The sequence below is a fragment of the Abramis brama genome, assembly GCF_963993115.1.
Source record: "Abramis brama genome assembly, chromosome: 2".
Lineage (NCBI taxonomy): Eukaryota > Metazoa > Chordata > Actinopteri > Cypriniformes > Leuciscidae > Abramis > Abramis brama.
Window position 1 is genome coordinate 358,676 of NC_139964.1, and position 21,625 is coordinate 380,300.

Consider the following 21,625-nt stretch of genomic DNA (forward strand, 5'->3'; position numbering starts at 1 on the left):
CACTTTCTGCATCCCCTAATCTAAAGTGTAAACTATTCATCACTTTTAAATGTGTTACATATACCTACAAATGATCTGTATGTGTATTCAAGGCATTTACAACACTTGTTGCACCCTCTAATTGCTACATATATACAAAAAAAAAAAAAACGTTTATTAAACATTTATGAAACGCATATTCATGTTTTGTATATGACTAGTTAATCATTAACTAATCAATTGTAAATGACTTAAAACTGAATATACAAAACATACATCCAATAATTAACATATCACTTATTAATCATTTATGAACGCATAGTCATGTTTCGTAAATAATTAGTTAATCATTAACTAATCACATGTAAATGACTTGTAACGGAATTTACAAAACATACATAAAATGTTAGTATATCACTTGCTACTCATTTATGAATGTTCTGTAAATTACTAGTTCATCATTAACTAACCACTTATAAATGACTTACAACTGAACGTTATTATAAAGTGTTACCACTCAATTTTCAAAGCTATTTTAACATTTTCTTTGAGACTTTTATCTTTAATCACAATTTCATAACGTTCGACAATACTTAATAATTGCTCTTTAGTACACCTGTCCAAAAATTCATGCGACGGTGAACTAACAAACTCATCAATATCAGCCATGCTAAAAAAAAAATCAACAGAATAATTTAATTAGCACAGTGCAATCAAATAACGAGAGTTTTCCCTCTACCTACTTTTCCAAAACCTCTACCTAACTCAACCCTAGTCTTCATGTATGGAAGCTTGTTTCCGCCAGAAAAAAAAAAAAAAAAAAAAAGATAATTGCGACTTTTTATCTCACAATTGCCAGTTTACATCTCGCAATTCTGACTTTATTTCTCAGAATTGCGAGATATAAAGTCAGAATTCTGAGATATAAAGTCAGAATTCTGAGATATAAAGTCAGAATTCTGACTTTTTTTCTCGCAATTGCGACTTTATATCACGCAATTCTGACTTTATATCTCAGAATTCTGACTTTATATCACGCAATTGGGAGATATAAAGTCAGAATTGCATGATATAAAGTCGCAATTGCGTGTTATAAAGTCAGAATTGTGAGATATAAACTATTCTAAGGTAAAAAAAAAAAAAAAAGTCCGTCTTTTTTTTCCCTTAGAATTGGACTTTATATCTCACAATTCTGAGAAAAGATGTCAGAATTGCGAGATATAAACTCGCAATTATGTTATAAAGTCAGAATTGCGTGATATAAAGTCAGAATTCTGAGATATAAAGTCAGAATTGCGTGATATACAGATGTGGCCTCTAAAAATGCGCGTCTCAGAGAGAAGAAAGCTGCACGCACTTCCGAAATTCTGCGGGATCGTGCAGAAGGGGGATTAGGTGTTGGACGCAGGAAATACTAAAACCTGCAGATGGCAGTCGTGTTTCATGTGGCCATACTGAGTTGACGAGTATGACGAAGACAATGTTTTCTTTTGCCAGTTACATAAACAGTCACATATTCTTCATAAAAATCTGACTCAAACGCACATCATTTGTCTTATTTATTTTTTCTGTGTACTTACAGTAGAAGATACATGATGTATGATAACTGAGTCTTATAACACAATAATTTGCGAAGACCTTTGAAGAGACCGAGAGCATTTGCCCAATATCATTATCTAATTTTACATTTAGTTCCTTTTTGCATCTTAACGTTTTAAATAGCTTTAACATTGTTGTAATGCGCTTTTCTGCATTACTGTACAGTACTTTTTATATAGGCTCATTATTGTTTCTTTTATTAATTTAATAAAGAACTCCATTCGTTCTTCCTTTTTTAACCCGTAGGCTAATTGAAAAACGAAAAATGAACGGTTGTTGTCTTTTTAAAACGCAAAGTTGAACACCAAAATTTTAATTTGAACTGGCTAGACCAACTGCTGCGCAAAAAAGTAAATATCGATGAATTTTCAGATTTGTTTTCAGTTTATGACTTTTTGCCCCTTTATTAAACATTTAAAATATTCACAAATTAATATGGAAAACATGTCGATTTTACTGGTTTTCTAAGGCCAAATTAGAACCTGGAATTGATGTTTTTCCCGCAGTGCTGAATGAGAAGAGCCATTAATATTATTAATAAACTATTTTTTTGGCTAAAATCACATCTCCATCTCCGCTGTTAAGCAGACGGATTACATAATCAGAAAGGTATTAGCCTTCGATTCGAATTTGTTCGTTTTAAAGTGGACATTTCAAGCTTTTGTTTCAGTTCTCGCGCTTTACGGAGATCATGAAAGTGCGTCTGATTGTTTTCTTTTATTTTACAAAAGCACATCGTTTTCTTGTTATTGTGAGTTTACACAAATAAAAGTAGTTGAGAATAATGTATTATTATTTTCTGTATGAACAGAAATTATAGAGTATTTTAAGTTGTTTGCACTGTTGATAGGAAAATGCAAGTGTTCTCGCTCGCGCCTCCGTGCAGTGCGCGCTCCACACTCAGCTTCCTTTTTTTGCATAAAAGCGTCTTCTAAATATAGCCTATTAAATGGTATAATAAAATAATATAAAATTATTGTTATTTGTGTAGCTATACATGGACCTCAAACACACTGTGTCTTCTAAGTCAGGTGACTGTAAATGCGCAAAAACTGTTTTCAATTGCAGTTTTGCGAATTATTCCTTTTTCGAATTGCCTGAAAAACCACCTCATGAGAGCGTAAAAACTTTTTTGCGATAAACGGGATTTTTTTGCGAAATTGACGTGTTTCCATTGTGCATATTTTCAATTCGCAATTTCAATTTGCGCAATTTGAAGGGTAATGGAAACGCGGCTATTGTCTGACCCAACAAAAAAAAAACATAATATTCATTTTATTTTATTTTTCGTGTTCGCATTTATGAGGCAAGATGGATTCTATTTTCAGTCAAAACTCGGCTCAATAATGGAGTTCAAAAAGTAGCCTACTTCAAAAAGGAAAATAAGAAGTCATACAGGTGTACTATAATATAAAACTAACTATAATGTGGTAGAAGAAATCGAATGTGGAGACATCGTTTCAGTCAGTAAAGATTCATTTTTTGAATCTAAAAAGACACATCTCTCGAAAACATGCAGTGTGCCATGTGAACACGCTGGGAAGAAAGCAAAAGGTTAGCAAATTAAATATGGTAACTTGTAACAAAGTGTAAATTGAATATAGCATTAATCCTGCGCGCTGCGCAAAGGTTCTGTTATAAGAATGTTGGCCAAATAGTTAATTTTTAAAACGTTTACGTATTTTTTGAATATTTTTTGTTTATATAAATTTTATTTATATTATTAGGCCCATTTATTCGTTTTATTTTACAGCAGTTTGTGTGTATGCCTACAATGGATAAGCCCATTTAAATTTGAATCGTTTTTTAAAACTTTTACAATTTTAAAATTTACTTTTAAAATTTTTATGAAGGCTATGTTTTTGTTTATATAATTGTTATTTATATTATTAGGCCCATTCATTCGTTTAATTTTACAGGACTTTGTAGGCTATTCCTTCTTACATAGGCCTAATTTGTAATTTGAAATAAATCATTTCTATTTGAAAAATTGTGTTGTTGCTCAGTTCTTTAGGAGGTAAGGCTGTGGTCTAAGCTTAAAGTGATATACATGTAGATTTTTTCCCTTTTTTGGAGCGAGCGGGGGGCGATTTGAGTGGAGCGCGTCGGCCTGATGTAGCTTTGAGCGGGGGAGCGGAGGGGTGAACAGTTCCGTGAGTGATGAGCGGAGATTCTCACCGCTCCACTCTGCTCATATGCTCTCTTGTACTATATAAATTACAAAGGTTTAATTGGCATCTTTATTTCAAACGACCCGACCGACCGCAACCCGAATATCATTAAAAATATTTTTGGATGACTCGTAACCGCGGGTGACCGCAGGCACCCGCTCATTTCGGATCAACCCGCGCATCACTGGTGCCAGAGAGAAATGCACACTTCATATGGATTACATAAGAGAGTTGTCTGTTTCTTTTCGTTTTGAATTGTTTTGTTTAAAAGTGGACATTTCAAGCTTTCTACATTTCTGAGTTTCGGTTCATTTATGATACGAGCTCAGTTCACGAGCAATGCAAGTTATATCGCGCCGGTGCCTCCATTTCCTGATTAAATCGTCTTAAATGCGTCTCCGTGTGGACAGAAACCAATGTAATCTTCCTGATTTAATCACGTAAAACACAAGTCTAAACACAAGCACCACTCTTCTGAATGATGGTAACCAAACCTCCAAGAGTTTGCAAACCAATTGTTTGTAAAACATATTTAATACTTTACTTACAAATTAAAAAAATATATATTTTTTTACAGTGTATAAATAAAACGACATGAAGGAAGTTATTTCCAAAATGTAATTAATTGCACAGTCTTTGTTTTAGCTGCTTGTTTTAGCTGCTACCGATTGACACAGAGTCAAGAAATTACACCCACCCCCCAGGTCTGCCGATTCAACCCCCAATGCTAATCGATCTCCTTTCAGGGAATCAAAAGAAAACCGGTTTTTCCTGTTTTCACCAGCGCGTGGACAGGGTTTTAATCCCTTGCAGTTCCTTTGTTTAAATGCTATTTAAGCAAATCTACTATAGGGGGGAGCGGGGGACAAAGTAACGCTTTTTGACTTAGTTTACTCAGTTTGTGTAAATCTACTTATGGTTCAGAGTATTTATTTTTTTCCCACATTCATTTCCCACATGTCTAGTACAATTATGTGTTTTTGTTTTATCAATACAGTATATGCTTTTTTCTTGTTATACCCCGAAAGAATGGAACTGAAACGTGACAACATGCCCCACATGTGCAGGGGCACATTGTAACATGACCATATGACAGCTTAAAATGTTATCTGATCTAATAAAAAAATATACAAAACAAACTAAAATATTTTCTAAATAAAATACAATTAAAAAACGTTTTCATATAAAATAATGGCAATTTTTAATAATTAAATATAAACTATTTTTTGAGTTTTGACTACGAACACAGCTATACAACATAGTTCAAAACAAATAAATAATTTGTATTTTCTGAACATTGACTCTCAGTCTTCATTCACATTTTCTCACGTTTTTAATTAATAAAAAGTATAGAATATAATAGCATATTTCTAATAGGGGCACATTGTAACGCAGTGTTACAACATGCCCCCGCCTGCACAACTGGGATTTAAACCCTGCTAGTGTCTTCTGCTAGTTAGCGAAGCATTAAATAACTATCTCAACTGTTAAATAACATCTTGGAGATTAAAATAATATCATATTTGTCTTATTTTAAATAAACAGAAAAAATAGAGATGGAAAATTAACTTAAGTAAGACATTTACTTTTGCTATGGTTTAATAAATGTCTATGGATATCTTCCAAAAAAAAAAAAAAAAAAAAAAAAAAAATTGGCGGATTTTTTTTTCTATATAGTGTTGATATGGCAACTAGTAAATACTAAATACACAAAGTTCCGTCATCCAAGCATGTGCAGAAGTAGGCTATTTAAAACAAGCGTGTTACAACTAACCCCGCGTTAGGTTGTGCCCCGCGCTCCCCATACGCTTTAAGTTATTCAAATGAATGTTTCTAACTTGTTGATATCGCGTAACTTAATTTGACATATGTTGATATAACCAACTGACATTGTAGCCTTGTAGATTAGATTGCATGCCAGGAAGAGGCTTATGCTTTTTAAGTAATGCGTTTACTAAAGGCTAATATAGCCGCACTCAAGCGCACGACCGCACGCATAAAGCTTGCCACAAAGAACCGGTAAAAGTAATGATTATGAATGCGTCTAAATGTGTCTAAATACGCTGTGAATGTGAATGTGCATTATACACCGAGTTTCGGTTCATTTATGAGACGAACTCCAGTTCACTCGCCGGCGCCTCCAATGTCGTGATTGTCTGCTATATTTACTTCTTAAATCCAGGCAATTGGTTCACGAAACATTGATTAAAATTAAGAAATAATTAATACAAAACGAAATTCAATTTAAAGAAAGGCAGCTGTTCTGTTTGAGGTCTCTGTGAAAGTTTTACAGTCTTTCAGAGCGCTCGCGTCCATAACCGTAAACTGACACGTTGTTTTTTCCCTCATAAAATGCGAACACGAAAATTAAAATAAAATGAATATTATAATGTTTTTTTGTTGTGTCAGACACCAAATTTTTCTCTCATATTGCTCCTCATAACCACTTAAACGGTCAACGGAAATTAAAAGTGGTGGATACAAAATGACTCATGACGAAATCAGGTGGGTACACGTACACTGTCTTTGAATCTCTTTATAATATTGCTTTTAGAAAAAAATGACATAATTATGAATCAAATTATTATGAACAAATAATGAAACTCTGTCAAAATTCGACAACACAAAGAATTATCAAAAAGCGATAGGCACTAACGCACATCTCAGGTTAAATTAATTATATAAAAAACAGGGAACATTTTGTAAAAGCAAAACTGAACAAAATGCGTAATTAAAATAATTGTATTATGTGTTACCAAATATTTAATACCACTTCCCCATAATGTTGTAATTATTTTTCTAAAACAACATCTGTCAAACTGTCAATCAGATACCTCTTATCTGGTCATTTTTATTTAATTTTTAGAAGTTCTAACTGTTGATCACCCTTTATATGGAATTTGTGAATATGAATATTTAGAAGATTTACAAACTGTCGGCAAGACCTCAAACCAACCCCGGACATTCTGAGACTAACGTGGAAAAATCTTTATGCTTAATGCATTAAGACAGTTCAATTAAAATATTTATTAATAATAATGGCAAATCAGATGCGCCCAAAATATAAATGCTACGCGTTGTGCTGCAACATTACCTCACAAGAAATATCTGCCCAAGAACAATCACACAAGAAATATCTGCACGAATTAAGAATCTGGGTAAGTCGCATTATTTAAGCCTTTCATTATGTTAGGATGATTTTGTGTATATATAAAAAAAATACTGCTGGGTTTTTACAGGCAGAGTCACGTGTATTATGCTCACACTAAATTCTCTGTTGCACTTATATAAATACGCATTGCATGCACAATCATCTTAATAGTTGTACAAAAAAAGTTATGCGCTGGCAAGAACGTCACTTTGCTGTTTTAATAAAAGCAATGTTAAATATTCTGCATGCACTCATCTCCTGGAAACCACAGCAATGACAAAGCATATACAAATTCGTAAAATTCGTCTCAAGACAACTTTGATGAACCTTTTGCATTTACAAATATTTTAAAATGTCTGTATAATACAGTAGCCTACTGTAAATATTTGTGTCTATTACTATTTATAATTTATATTTTATTGTGGATGTTTTCTCACAATCATGACGTAATTTGAAGTAAAATAAAAAATCTAATGTAAAGTTGTTTTTTATGCGCCACCTGGTGGATATTCTGTGAAGCGAAACACATTGAGGGATTTTTTTAAGTAGGCCCCCCCGAAAGCACTTGCAGAATTCTGCGAGACTGTGCGAGACGAATTGCCGAATGCCGCGGGAGAAAACGCGCGTTTCTAAGGGCCACATCTGTAAAGTCGCAATTGCGAGAAAAAAAGTCAGAATTCTGACTTTATAACACGCAATTGCGACTTTATATCTCAGAATTCTGACTTTATATCTCAGAATTCTGACTTTATATCTCAGAATTCTGACTTTATATCTCAGAATTCTGACTTTATTTCACCCAATTCTGACTTTATATCTCGCAATTCTGAGAAATAAAGTCAGAATTGCGAGATGTAAACTCGCAATTGTGAGATAAAAAGTTGCAATTATCTTTTATTTTTTTTATTTTGTGGCGGAAACAAGCTTCCATATTCATGCGATTTCCGGTGGGGGGTATTTATGCACTGTAGCCCGCTGGGTGAAAAACGCAACTGGTCAAACCAGCGAGATAATTGTGCTCCCGAGATAATTACTTCTACCCACTTTCACCGCAACACTACAGAAAAATAACAATTCCGACACGTCTCAAAAGAAACATGCCGCTATACCTATCAGAGAAAACTCACGTTCAAAAAAACAATATTGCACATGTACTTACCAACTGGTGATTTCACACGGTGAACTAATTGACTTCAGTACAAACAAATTTTCGCATGTCCAAAAAAAATTTAATAAATCAATTATCAAACTATACGAAAACAAAACTTTAGCACAATCAAATAACCTAAGCAAGGACGAGCCCCCAATTTTGTTACGACCCTTGGCTCAAGGGAAGCAACAAAAACAAGGAACACACGAAAACCAAATTATAAGCTCAAAGAAATGTTTATTTAATTACAAAATAAGGCAACACTAAATAATAAGATGAAAATCAATTAAAGAAAATAACAATGTTTCTGTATTCATCAGTAAGGTCAGTGTGTAAGGCAAGGTGCAGGTTTGAAATGTAATCCAGTGTTGAAGTAAAAATGTGAATGCAAATGAAAATGAGAAGGGTAATAAAATACAACACAACCAAAGAGTCCAAAACCAAAGACTGAAAACTGTCCGGTCAATTGGTGATCTCTTAAACAGCATCCAAGGCACGAACACAGGTGTTTCCCGTAGACTGGCAATCTAGGTGATTAATGGGCTCAGGTGCCAACCGCAATTCACAGAATCAACAGCAGAGGTCGTCACAGTAGTATGAAAAAGCCTTCAAACATCACATAGTTCATTCGTCTCAATTAATTTAACAAGGCTATTCTTACTGGCTTCATGTGGTTCTGGGTGGTTTCACTGAGTTACTTATTACAGTATTTAGAGTGTTTAAAAAGACCACCCTTTCTGTGCCTACATTAGGAGCTTTAGTGAAAGTCAATTTACTTTTCAAATACAGCTTGTATTTTTAACAAGCGACCTTTAGTGATTTCCTCAGTAACACAATAAATGGGTAAAACATCTCTAGAAAACAGGAACCAACTCCACCACTGTTACTACTCTTATGACTGAGAACAGCTTCCCCATCCCAATCTTCATTCCATGCAGTTTCATTTTCAGCTGTGCTATGCGTGTGTTTATTGTAAAAAAAAAAGACATTTAGTTTCTTAACTTATTATAATATTAACTTAACTTATCTTAATATTTTTAAATAAGATAATAATAATCTTTTTCAAACACAGATACACTTAAATATACATTTCCAAGCAGCCATCATTATCAGCATCACAAATGCATTGATTTATTCCCCATTTAAAATTAAACATTTCAATGTCTCTGACCAGTTTATAAAAAGTAAATTCAATTTTAATACGATATTTTAGTAAACCTTTTAAAATGGACACCACATCAGTTGATCCATCACCCCTCAATAGCTTTTTCCATGACAACCATAGGGCCAGTTTTGTCTGCCCAAATAAAATATTAATTAAAACACGAACTTCCCTTTAAGTACTACTATATTCATTTAATTTCATTCATTGATTAACACTTTATTTGTCTCCAAGGGGCAATTATTGAGGCCATGTAGAGTACGTAAACAATATACACAAAAACATCATACATTAAATAAATAATAACAGTGTGCACAGAGTACAAATTAATAAAAATCCATATCAAGTGGATACCTAAAGACACAACTAGTCCATGTCATATATAAGAATAAATAAATACATAAATATATATACTGTATATGGAGTACAATAATAATAATAATAATAATAATAATAATAATAATTCACTAAGATCACGACTTGGTAACCCAGGGGGCCAGAGATGGTTTAGGATTTAAAAGCTGCACTGATTTTGGAACAAAGGTTGCCTTCCTCCTTTGAGTCCTACAACATGGACAATGAAGCCATCGCCCTGAAGGGAGCCACTCAAAAACAGAGAACATGACATGTGAAGTGTCTTGTAAAATCCTTCCAGCCAATCTCAATGTTTGCTGATCACTTAATAGATGAGCCCTAATAGGGAGTCCAATTATTTTTAAGCAGACTTTAACCGTGCTCTCCAGACTATTTATATTATGGAGGCTAATAGAATGAAACCAGCAGACGATGGAAAATGTAGTGACACCTTTAATGTAGGAGTAGTAGAACATGATAAGAATGTTCTTACTAACTCCAAAGGAATTAAGCTTCCTTAAAAGGTACTGCCGCTGCTGGAATTTCCTCAATATCTCCACTGTACTAGAAGCGAATTTAAGCAGCCTGTCAAAAGTTGTCCCCAGGTACTTGTACTCCTTGACAATCTCAATCGGTTTTCCATGAATAACAGTAGGGGCTGCCATAGCCATCTGCCTCTGCTTATTAGAAAAGGTTACCACCATCTCTTTGGTCTTATTCACATTAAGTTCCAAATAGGAGATGTCACACCACTCAACACATTTCTGAAGTGTTGGGCCATGATGCTGTGAAGGGCCTGAGAGCAGAAACAGTAAAACCGTATCATCAGCAAACTTAATTAGATGACAATCAGGTAGATTAGATCTGCAATCATCAGTATACAAAATGAAGAGCAGTGGTGAAAGGACACAACCCTGGGGAGAGCCAGTTGAAGTAAATAGGAGGTCAGAAAAGATGTTATTGACCAGCACTCTCTGAGACCTATTGGTCAAAAAATAAATTATCCATAAAATCAATTTGTCCTCCAGATGAAAACGACTAATAAGTTTCTCAGCAAGAATATGTGGCTGTAAGGTATTGAATGCCGAAGAAAAATCAGCAAAAAAAATCTGGCTGTGGTATTAGGAGACAGATGCTTATGAACAAGGTCTGTGATAAACACCTTTGCATCATCAACCTCCCTAACCATGCAATAGGCAAACTGAAGTGGATCCAACTGTGAGTCGGTTACTTTAGTAATATAGCTTTTAATAATCCTCTCCATTGCCTTAATCACAAGAGAGGTGAGTGCAACAGGCCTCAGATCGTTTAGGGCTTTTATGGAACTCTTTTTAGGTATTGGAATAACTGTGGAATGTTTCCATAGGTGAGGGACTACACCACTGACCATGGTGTTCTGGCCCCCCACTGCCATACCCCCCCCCCCCCCCCCCACCAACTGCTCCGCACATTATTTTAAGATTCGGCCACAGATATTATCCGGCGGAGGTGCAGATTTAACTTTGGTCTTTTTAAAAGCTTGCACCACCTCTGTACTTATAATGAAGGCAAAATCAACCGGTTTTGAAGTAGAAATTATTGTTTCCACTTGAGTGCTATTATCAGTCTCGAATGTTGAACTGCTACCTGCAACCTGAATGTGCTTACGAGCAGTGGGAGCAATATTAACTGCCGCCATATTCTTAAGACCCTGCCAGGCTGTATGGAGGTTCCCCTGAGTAAATGTTTGCTCAATCTTGTTCTTATATCTCAGTTTAGCAGATTTAATAGCACGTTTAACCTCTCTGTTAACTTCCTTTTTTTTCATACTCCGAGCCAGTGAAAAAACTCTCTTTGGTTACCCAGGGCTTATTATTGGGAAAGATGGTAACCGTCTGGGTGGGAATGATGTTATCCACACAAAAGGAGATGTATGATGTCACTATGTCCCCTTGCTCATTAATATCACTTTTCAAACACTATGAGCATATTCCAATCAGTTATTTCAAAGCATCCCTTTAATCTATCGATGCTATCATTAGGCCACTGTTTAAAAGCCTTTACAACCTTCTCTGTCCTCCTAATAACGGGCAAATAGGCTGGTGCAAGAAATACAGAGTAGAAGAGCCAAGTGGTGGGAGAGCAATAGATCTATATGCACCTAAAATTGAGCCATAGCATTTATCTAATATTTTCCCCAGACGAGTAGTACATGTAACATACTGTTGGAAACCTTTCAAGGGTTTTTCTACCTCACAGTGATTAAAATCACGCAGAATGAATTTGGGAGAATCTGGAGAAGGTGGGCGATACTCCAAATTATGGTATCGATCCGATACCAAGTAAATACAGGGCCAGTATCGCCGATATCGATACCAATACTTTTTAATTTTAAAAGCATGCACTTGAACTTGTATGCACTTTCCTGTGCTAGAGCAGTGTGTCATGATTTATGAGGTGAATGCATCATTAATATGCTAAATCTGAAAACGTTTTCATGACTACTAAATATTTTGTGATTTGTGCTCTCAACTCGCCTGTAATTATTGGTCAGTGACTTTTACAAAACTACCCTAATTATAGTAAAAGTACTATTGTACACTAGCCTACTGTTCAAAAGTTTGGGGTCTGTAAGATTTTTAATTCTCTTCTGCATTTATTTGATCAAAAATACAGTAAAAACTGTAATATTACAATTTAACATAGGCTATCTGTTTTCTATGTCATACTAAACTGTAATTTATTCAATTGATCAAAGCGTAATTTTCGGCATCATTACTCCAGTTATGATGATAATTAATTTTATTATGCTGATTTACAGCTCAGAAAACATTTCTTATTATTATCAATGTTGAAAACAGTTTCATATTTTTGTGGAAACCATGATGCAGAATTATTTGATGAACCAAGTTGAAAGAACAGCATTTATATGAAGAAGATTTTTTTAACAGTGAAAAACCCTTGACTGTCACTTTTGATCAATTTAATGCATCGATCCTTGTTGAATAAAAATATTAATTTCATTAAAAAAAATCTTACTGTCCTCAACATTTTGAACCGTTATATACACTTTTGCTTTGTTTATTGCAAAATAACTCCCGATTGTTTCTCTGTCATCTAAGCAAGGCTTCGTTTCCCAAACGTGCCTGTGAGCTCAGTGAAGCACCAGCATCGAACGCTCTCTGTGATTGATTGGTTTCGTCTTGTATCCAGATGACTAGGAGAAAAAGTTCTATCCTACACAATTATCCGCTAACATTCGCTTATTTTTCCACTTAGAAGCTTATTTTACGCACTGAATTGCGTGCTAAATTAATAAAAATTACTGGTAAAAAACACACATTTGGATCGATATTTTTATGTGAGGATCGATCCTTTTCGATACCACGTCAGTATCGAAGTATCGATATTTTAGGATCGATCCGCCCACCTCTACTGGAGATATTAGTTCCAGTCTGCCTAAGGTGTTCTTAATATGCTCTATGGCTGTGGCAGCATTTGCTCTCGGGTGTATATAAACCAATATAAAAAAAAGCTGTGGAAATTCCTTGGGCAAATAAAAAGGGTGTAAAGATACAGCCAAAAGTTCAATGTCAGGGGTGCACAACTTCTCCCTTACAACAATCGTTGAGCACCAGCGTGCATTCACATAAAAACAAACACCGCCGCCAAGCTGTTTACCCGTAGACTCACTGTCCCGGTCAAGTCTCAAGGGAGTTCCAAAGCCATCTATACATAAAGTGTCATCATTATCATTCTTATTTAGCCATGTTTCAGTAAATGCTAAAATGGAAGCAGATACTGATGCATATAGTTCACGTTAGCTTGCAGTTCATCAATTTTGTTACGAAGAGAATGGACATTGGCCATAATGACTGATGGGAGCGATCAATGTTTACATTTCTCCCGCTTGAGTCTAGCTCGTATTCCTCCCTTTTTCTTCCCCCTTCTCGTTACCTTCTTGTTTTGAGAAGAATCCCGGGTAGACCTCTTACGTGTTATTTCCTCTGGAATCCTTTCTGTAACAATAGCCTGGTGAGGGTGGAATTGCAGCTGCAGCAGAAGATCTCTTAAATATGCAAGTCGCAGATTATCCGGGAGATCATATCCAGTTGGCAAACCAAAAACGTTCTCCAGAAAATGTAAAAAGACCAATGACCAGAAAAGTCTTTTGTAATACATATTGATCGCAAGGCGATGTTCCAACAGTCAGTCAACACGAAACTCACGTGTAACCATATATAAACCGCAATATCCTCTCAATATAACATGGACTGTCTTAATATAATCCAAAATAAATGCACTCAGTATATAAACAAACAAACAAACAAACAAATACGATAAAAAAAAAAAAAAAATTTAATTTACGTTACTTTACAAGCCACACGGTCGACCACATGAGCAGCGACCCGGAAGTATTTTGGTCCATAAATTAAATAAATCAGTGTAAAAACTTCCCCCAAAGTATTACACCACTCTTCCAATCTATAAAAAAGTGTTTGAAGCCTTTCACATTCTGAAAACAGATGAAGAATGGTTTCCTGCTCTCCACGTAAGGACACCTGTCCCTGCCTGTCTGTATCTGTCCGTATCTATAATCCCGTGTCAGTTCTCCACTGAAGATCTCCAGATCTCTTCTCAAGGGCTGGTTTGTGCACGGACCGCCAGCTACCTTTAGGGGGAGCGACCAGCCCCAACATCTCCTGCCATTTTGACTCTTTGACACTCTCCAGTGTTTTAATGTTTTAACACACAGAGAATAAAATACTTTCTTTCCAGCATCTCGAAACAAAACCAGCTGAGGTGACTTAAAAGATAGCAAGCAACCCTCCTTTCCTGGCCATGTCCCAGTCTCAGCAGAGACACTCAGCTCTGGAAACACACGTTCGCCCACCTCCTCTTCAGAGGTTTCTCGTGCCAGTCTATAGTCCTGTGGCAGAGACTCTACAATCTCATTCAACACTTTCTGTGCCAGTCTGATTGATCTTAGTCCCAGTTTTAAAGCCAAACTTTCAGCAGTTATCCATTTGTTTACATTAAATGTCCAATCTTTACAATTTTAGCCTTCCACATGGCTTTTCTGAGGGTGTCTGATTTAGAAATGTCCAAATGTCCAAAAAGTAACGGTTCTTCTTTCAGCCATAATGTCCCATTTCCACTCTGTGAAAACTTAAAAAGTGTCCATGATCTTGAAATCGATCTATAAAAAGAGCTCAGTCCAGAAAGGTCCAGTTTATTCATTTCCATAAGGAAGAGATGTCGGTCTAGAGCCATGTTTCCCGCTGTCCTCAGGAGGGCACAGGCATCTCCAGCTCACCTCTTCTCCACACAGCAGGCTCTGTGCCGTCTGGATTCTGAAGGCCTTTACTCTTGACGTGACATCGATCAGCCCCTGGCCTCCTTCATGTGTAGGCAGATATAGAACTGCCGCCTTCAACCAATGATGTCCTGTCCAGAAAAACTCCACCAGTCGCTGCTGGATTTCTCTCACCAGCTCTTCCGGAGGGTCAAGTATTGCCATTTTGTGCCACAACGAAGATGCAACCAAGTTATTACAGACCAGTACCCTCCCCCTGTAGGAGAGCTGGGGCAGCAACCATTTCCAGTTAGACAGCCGAGCTCACACTTTCTCCACTAGGCCCTCCCAGTTTCTCTTTTGTACTCGTTTCGCTTTAGGTGTCAGAAGGCTTGAACTAGGTTTGTTTCGGATTGTACAGCAGATCTAAAAGACACTATCCAGCTTAAGTAAGTTGAGCGTTGATTCATTTCCATTGTAAAAATCATTAGTTATTAATTTAGGGCCCGTTTATACGGCACTGTTTTCAACTGAAAACGTTGAATGCGTTCTGGTCGTTCATTTACACGACAATGGTGTTTTGGTGGCCTGAGAACACAACCTTTGAGTGCAAGTGTTTTGAAAACGATACCATCTAATCAGAACATTATCATTGACTATAAGTTATTGTTAGTTAGTTCATTGTATCCCTTTCTTCTTCCTTATTCTTCTTCAAATTATTACACGTTGCACGTAAAACTAGTCAAAATCTTGCGATATAATACAAATAACACAAAATATGCATTTATCAAAAACATACTCTTAATAATATAAGGATGTTTATATTGTTTTATGGTGTGTCATTTTAAACACCTTTTACCTTATTTTGATTATTCTCAGGTTAGGTAAAGTGAGTCAAATCTGTCCTAAATAACAAGCATTTGAATTTCCATACTTACAATATTTAGATCACAGAAGACTTCTCCGTGGTCAGTTCAGCTCAGTCTTTTGTAAAACAGAGACATATGGCAGGCCAGCTTCTTAATTTTGATTATATATATTTTTTATTAAATACAGGTTAACTAGTTTACATAAAAGGCACTAATATATAAAATAAAACTGAAAGTAAATCCAAACCTAATAATTTGCCAGCTTTGACTGCATGAGGCGCAATGGCACCGGAGAGGCCGTCCTTGGTGAATCAGCATCTGACTGGACATTATCTCTCCAGTCCTTTTAAAGTCCATCAACTCTTTGACATCCTCAGAAATCCCCTCCTGGAAACTCCCTGAACTTGTTCATTGGTTATCCCCTCCTGGAAAGCCCCTGGGATTTGGTCATTAAAGCCTTCTGGACCTTTTCTTCTACACATTCTGTCTCTCGTCCGCAACACAGAGACGGTAATGATTGCATTTGTCTTTGGCAAAGCTCTTTCTAATGCATCTTTCTCTCTACTCTGCCACATGCTTCATAAATGCTCACATTCAGTGTGGTATTTTTTTCTTCATAAACCATTTTCTCAATATATGGTTACAATGATTATTAAAAGTGTCTTACATTATATAACACTTTCTTAATAAATTGTTTAACAACAACTTCTGGTGTCTTTCTTTATAAACCACTTTCTAAATACAGTTACAACTGTGGTTTACTACGACACATAAGTACTTCATATACTATAAGGCATACATAAGGCATAATTATAATAGAATAATTGCATATTCCATAACAATATATATATTTTGGTGTATATTTTTGAGGAGATGAAACAGAGCCGATAGTAAAGTGAATCTAATAAAGGTTGTTGTGGTGATGAAGGTGATGATCACATTAGTGATTCAGAAACAGCTTCATGATTAGATTAATCACAAATGTACTTTTCTTATATCGGTTTATCAGTTTATAATATGAATATAATATGAAGTAACTTTATTACTCAGTTTTTTTTATAGATGTGTTTATATGATGTGTGTAGATTTCTAACTTCTAGTTGTTAATGAAAAACTTTAATTAATGGATCTTAGAAATAGGATTTATAACTGTGTGTCTGTTGTTTAATGGCACACAGAGACACTGAGGAGTTATCATCATAAACCCCAAATCCAGCATAGAGGGGTTCAGTGAATGTGATGATGAGTGTGTGTAAGTGTGTGAGTGTGTGTGTGTCAGAGACGCTGTAGAAGGACAGAGTGCCGGCCGACACGTCCACATACACTCCTGCTCTCTTAGAGGATGAAGAGACGACAGGAATAACCGTGAATGTATTATTGTGAAGGACAATGAATCTGTTATCATAGCAGAACAGACTCCAGGATTTGTCATTTAATCCAAACACACAGTCTTTACTCTCTCCTTTCCTGCTGATTCCTTTATATGACACTGATATACCAGCTTTATCTCCGCTCCATTCAGCCTCCCAGTAACAGCGTCCAGTCAGACTCTCTCCACACAGAACCTGAAGAACATACTTAAATCTCTCTGGATGATCAGGATACGGCTGACGCTCTTTCACACGCGTCACTGTCCTGTTCTCATCAGACAGAATGAGTTGAGTGTGTGCTGTGTTTGGATCCAGTGTGAGATTACAGGCATCTGAACACAAGAAGAGAAACATTTCACTAAATGACACAAATCAACAATAAATCACTGAATGATTGTGTGTGTGTGTGTGTGTGTGTGTGTGTGTGTAGACCTACATTTGTGTAATCCTGCTATCATGCTGAACTCTCCACAATGATCCACACTATAAAACACACACATGATTCATATTCATTTCTAGAGGAAACACAAGAAAGTGTGTGTGTGTGTGTGTGTGTGTGTATCATCCTCCCTTTGAACGCAAGAGTGTGTCTGTGTGTGTGTGTGTGTGTATCATCCTCCCTTTTGAACGCAAGAGTGTGTGTGTGTGTGTGTGCGCATCCTCCTCCCTTTGAACGCAAGAGCGTGTGTGTGTGTATCATCCTCCCTTTTGAACGCAAGAGTGTGTGTGTGTGTGTGTGTGTGTGTGTGTGTGTGCGCGCATCATCCTCCCTTTGAACGCAAATTTAGAAGTTAGTGATCCTACAAATGTTAATTTAAATTGAGTGACTTCTTCAAAACTTTCAAGTTTCACAACATGAAACAAAAACACCTTAAAAAAAAACTTACTTTTTTGTTATAGCTTAATAGGTCTGTCATGTGAGTTTGTGCAATAATGAAGCGGTTAAATGCACTCCACACAGTGTGTGTTTAGGCTGAAAAAGGTTCATGATCTTGGTAAGCAATTGGACAACATTGTAGGAAATATTCTCAGTGCAACAAAAAGTGTGTTTGTTAAGATACCAGCAGACAAACTAATCCAGCACAAATTACAGCATAAAAAGTCACCAAAATGAAGTATACGATACAACCACCCTATAATGATGAAAATCCACACAGAGCTTTTTTTAAAATACCCATAAATCATAAGCACTGTCTCAGAACGAGCTATTCTCAAAATCGATGCAATGTGACGTAGAATTGCACATGCCCCGCCCACGACTGTTGATTGACACTGCAGTTTGAGCATAGCCCCGCCCTGAGTTAGCTGGACACAGGCCCCGCCCACGACTGTTGACTGACACTGCAGTTTGAGCATAGCCCCGCCCTGAGTTAGCTGGACACAGGCCCCGCCCACGACTGTTGACTGACACTGCAGTTTGAGCATAGCCCCGCCCTGAGTTAGCTGGACACAGGCCCCGCCCACGACTGTTGACTGACACTGCAGTTTGAGCATAGCCCCGCCCTGAGTTAGCTGGACACAGGCCCCGCCCACGACTGTTGACTGACACTGCAGTTTGAGCATAGCCCCGCCCTGAGTTAGCTGGACACAGGCCCCGCCCACGACTGTTGACTGACACTGCAGTTTGAGCATAGCCCCGCCCTGAGTTAGCTGGACACAGGCCCCGCCCACGACTGTTGACTGACACTGCAGTTTGAGCATAGCCCCGCCCTGAGTTAGCTGGACACAGGCCCCGCCCACGACTGTTGACTGACACTGCAGTTTGAGCATAGCCCCGCCCTGAGTTAGCTGGACACAGGCCCCACCCACGACTGTTGACTGACACTGCAGTTTGAGCATAGAGTTAGAGAGCTGGACACAAGCCCCGCCCACGACTGTTGATTGACACTGCAGTTTGAGCATAGCCCCGCCCTGAGTGAGCTGGACACAGGCCGCCATTGGTCCGACGCTTGAGCGGCTGTAGACAAGAATGTCTTCTAAAGGTGTGTTGTTGTTGGATGTAAGAATGAACATAGCAGTCTTCATTTACTCCCGTTATTACTCGAGGATGGATCTGTACTGTTCGTGATCCAGCTTACACTCTCCGGAGCGACAGGCCTAACGTTACTGACCACGGCAGAGATGAAAATGAGAGCGCGCACTTTACGACAGCTCATCGAGTCGCTTTAAGGGGGTCACACACCGGACGCGCAGCTCAGCGCCGCGCCGCGCAGCGCCACGTCTTTTAAATTCGAACACATTATTCTCTATGAGAGTACACACACCGGCGGCGTCTGTCCGCGGCGCCCAGCAACGGCTCAGGACCGTGTTCAAAACCCTGCCGTGCCACACAGCGCCATTTACATAGTTTTATATTAAATTTACATTTATGTGTCTCAAATCGTAGTTAATGTATACGAACTTCACCCTGTGCTGCAATATATATTTAGTTTTATATTTATTTACAGAAATCAGAAAATTGCTGATGTTATCGGATTTTCAGGTAAGAGTTGTCCTAGACGGTGTGCGACCGGCTTTACGGATATAAAGTTTACCAGTTTTTTAAGCACCCACTGAAAAGGTGTGTATATATTTCTTTACTGTTAGTTGTAACAAGTGTTTTGTGTACTTCGCTGTGTGTGTTGATGACAATGAAAGGGAGAGAGAGAGAGAGAGTTTATGGATAAGACTTTAATGCGCACTTCTTATACTGTGTTTATTCAGCTCTTTTCTGGAAGAAAACTAACGCTTCATCTTTTGTGTGATGTACAGTAAACTTCATTAAACTCATCAGTATATTTTGGTCATCATTCGGACGGGGTCTGCTTCAGCAGGCTTGTATTAATAGTGGATAAAAGCAGATGACAAATTAGTTATAACTGTAATTAAACTAAACGATACCTGTTCTATCTCCATACAGCATATATTCTCTGGCTCTGTGGGCATTATTGTCCGACTCCTGGTCGAAACGAACAGCGTTACTGAGAATTTCTGTTTTGATATTATCAGATTAGATTGTCCTGGCTCTGAGCGCGAGCTCGTGAGGCTCCGCCCCCTGTGCGGACAGCAGCAGCTCATTAGCATTTAAAGGGATACACACTAAAACGGTGTGTTTTTCTGAGCCCCAAAAATGACAATTTAAACATGCTGTAAAAAATTATCTGTTGGGTATTTTGAGCTTAAACTTCACATACACACTCTGAGGACATCAGAGACTTATTTTACATCTTGTGAAAAGAGTCATAATAGGTGCCCTTTAAATATTGAAAAACATTAGGGTTAGGCTTAGGAGAAATGGAAAAACTGCACAAAAAGTGCAGAGGAAATTGAAAATGGCTGACTTCCTGTGGGGTTTAGGGGAGGGCTGCAAGAGGCTTTTTCATAGGTACTGGGATGTCACATGTGCCTACCGAATGTCGTGCATGTACGCGAAACGTAGCACGAGGGGCGCTTCGGTCAAAGTTTGTAGGTGGCGCTATTGAGCCGTTTTGAAATACCTGACTCTGAAACCTGTATTTGTTTGATGAGATGGTGTGTTGTAGGAGGTTTTCTGGCAATGTTATATGCATGTTTTGCTTTATGTTTTAGGGATATTTTTACCCTGGGGAGAAAATCTAGCCTGGGAAAAGCTTCTTGCCAGGGACGTGAGATGTGAGTGAGCAGTGCATGACTAAGGCTGAACTTACAGTCTCTGACTAAGATCATTCCTTTTAACAGCGTAACACTCAACATTTATCATGACAAAATACATTTACAGGAGAGCTTTGTAATGCTACACATGTTTTTTTTCTCCTTCAGGCATATTGCATCATTAGAATTCCTCATTTGAAGATCAGTTTTGTGCCTGTTAAACTTAGGAATGTAAAATATCATGCTGGAAAACGCTACCTCTCTGCAGGTTGCCAGATCTCCACACTACTGTTAGTGACCCGTATCCCATACCAGCCTTTCCAGAACTTTATATCCTTCCCACCGTGAGTGAAGCGGATAAACCGAACACCAGGGCCATAATCCTTAAAGACGTGGGTCATCTGGAATAAAGCAGAACAAACACAGGGACAACGACTCTCTGACTGTAAGTCTGACTACAGAAGAAGAACTTGGGCCCTATCTTGCACCCAGCGCAATTGACTTTGTACACCGACTCATGTATCATTCCTATTTTGCACCCGCGCAAAGCGCGCTTTTCCCTCCACAGAAGCACGTCGCTAAACTAGGGAATGAACTTGCGCTCCCTGGGCGGTTCAGCTCAAAAAAGGAGGCGTGTCCCGGCGCAAACGTTCCTTCATGCTATTTTGCAGGTTTAGAAAACAATTGCGCCACTAACCAGGAAAAAATAGTTTAACCCCCTGAGGTCGGCGGTATCGCCGGCGATACCAGCTCGCTTTTTTTCAGTTCAGTTCAAAAGAAATTAATTTTGCTCTGTGGACTTTGATATTACAAGCAAGTTTCATACATCAATCGATTCTGTTAAATGTGTATTATTTTTGTGTATACTCACAATAAAAACAAAGTGTTGAGCTTTTTGCCAAATAAAGAAAAATAAACGTGAAGCGAGTTCTGCCT

At 37.6% G+C, this 21,625-nt stretch overlaps 1 protein-coding gene across 1 annotated transcript in view; it reads right to left on the bottom strand.

The window, feature by feature from the left end:
• Window positions 1–12,381: 12,381 nt before the first annotated feature.
• Window positions 12,382–21,625, bottom strand: part of LOC311077479 (uncharacterized protein) — a 79,161-nt gene continuing 69,917 nt past the window's right edge. Inside the window, exons 7-9 of the mRNA XM_084106009.1 lie at window positions 20,948–21,090; window positions 17,517–17,563; window positions 12,382–17,412 (exon numbers count right to left, since the gene is read on the bottom strand). Coding sequence (XP_083962135.1) covers window positions 16,841–17,412; window positions 17,517–17,563; window positions 20,948–21,090 — 762 coding nt within the window. The 3' untranslated portion in view covers window positions 12,382–16,840. The remainder of the gene's footprint in view (window positions 17,413–17,516; window positions 17,564–20,947; window positions 21,091–21,625) is intronic.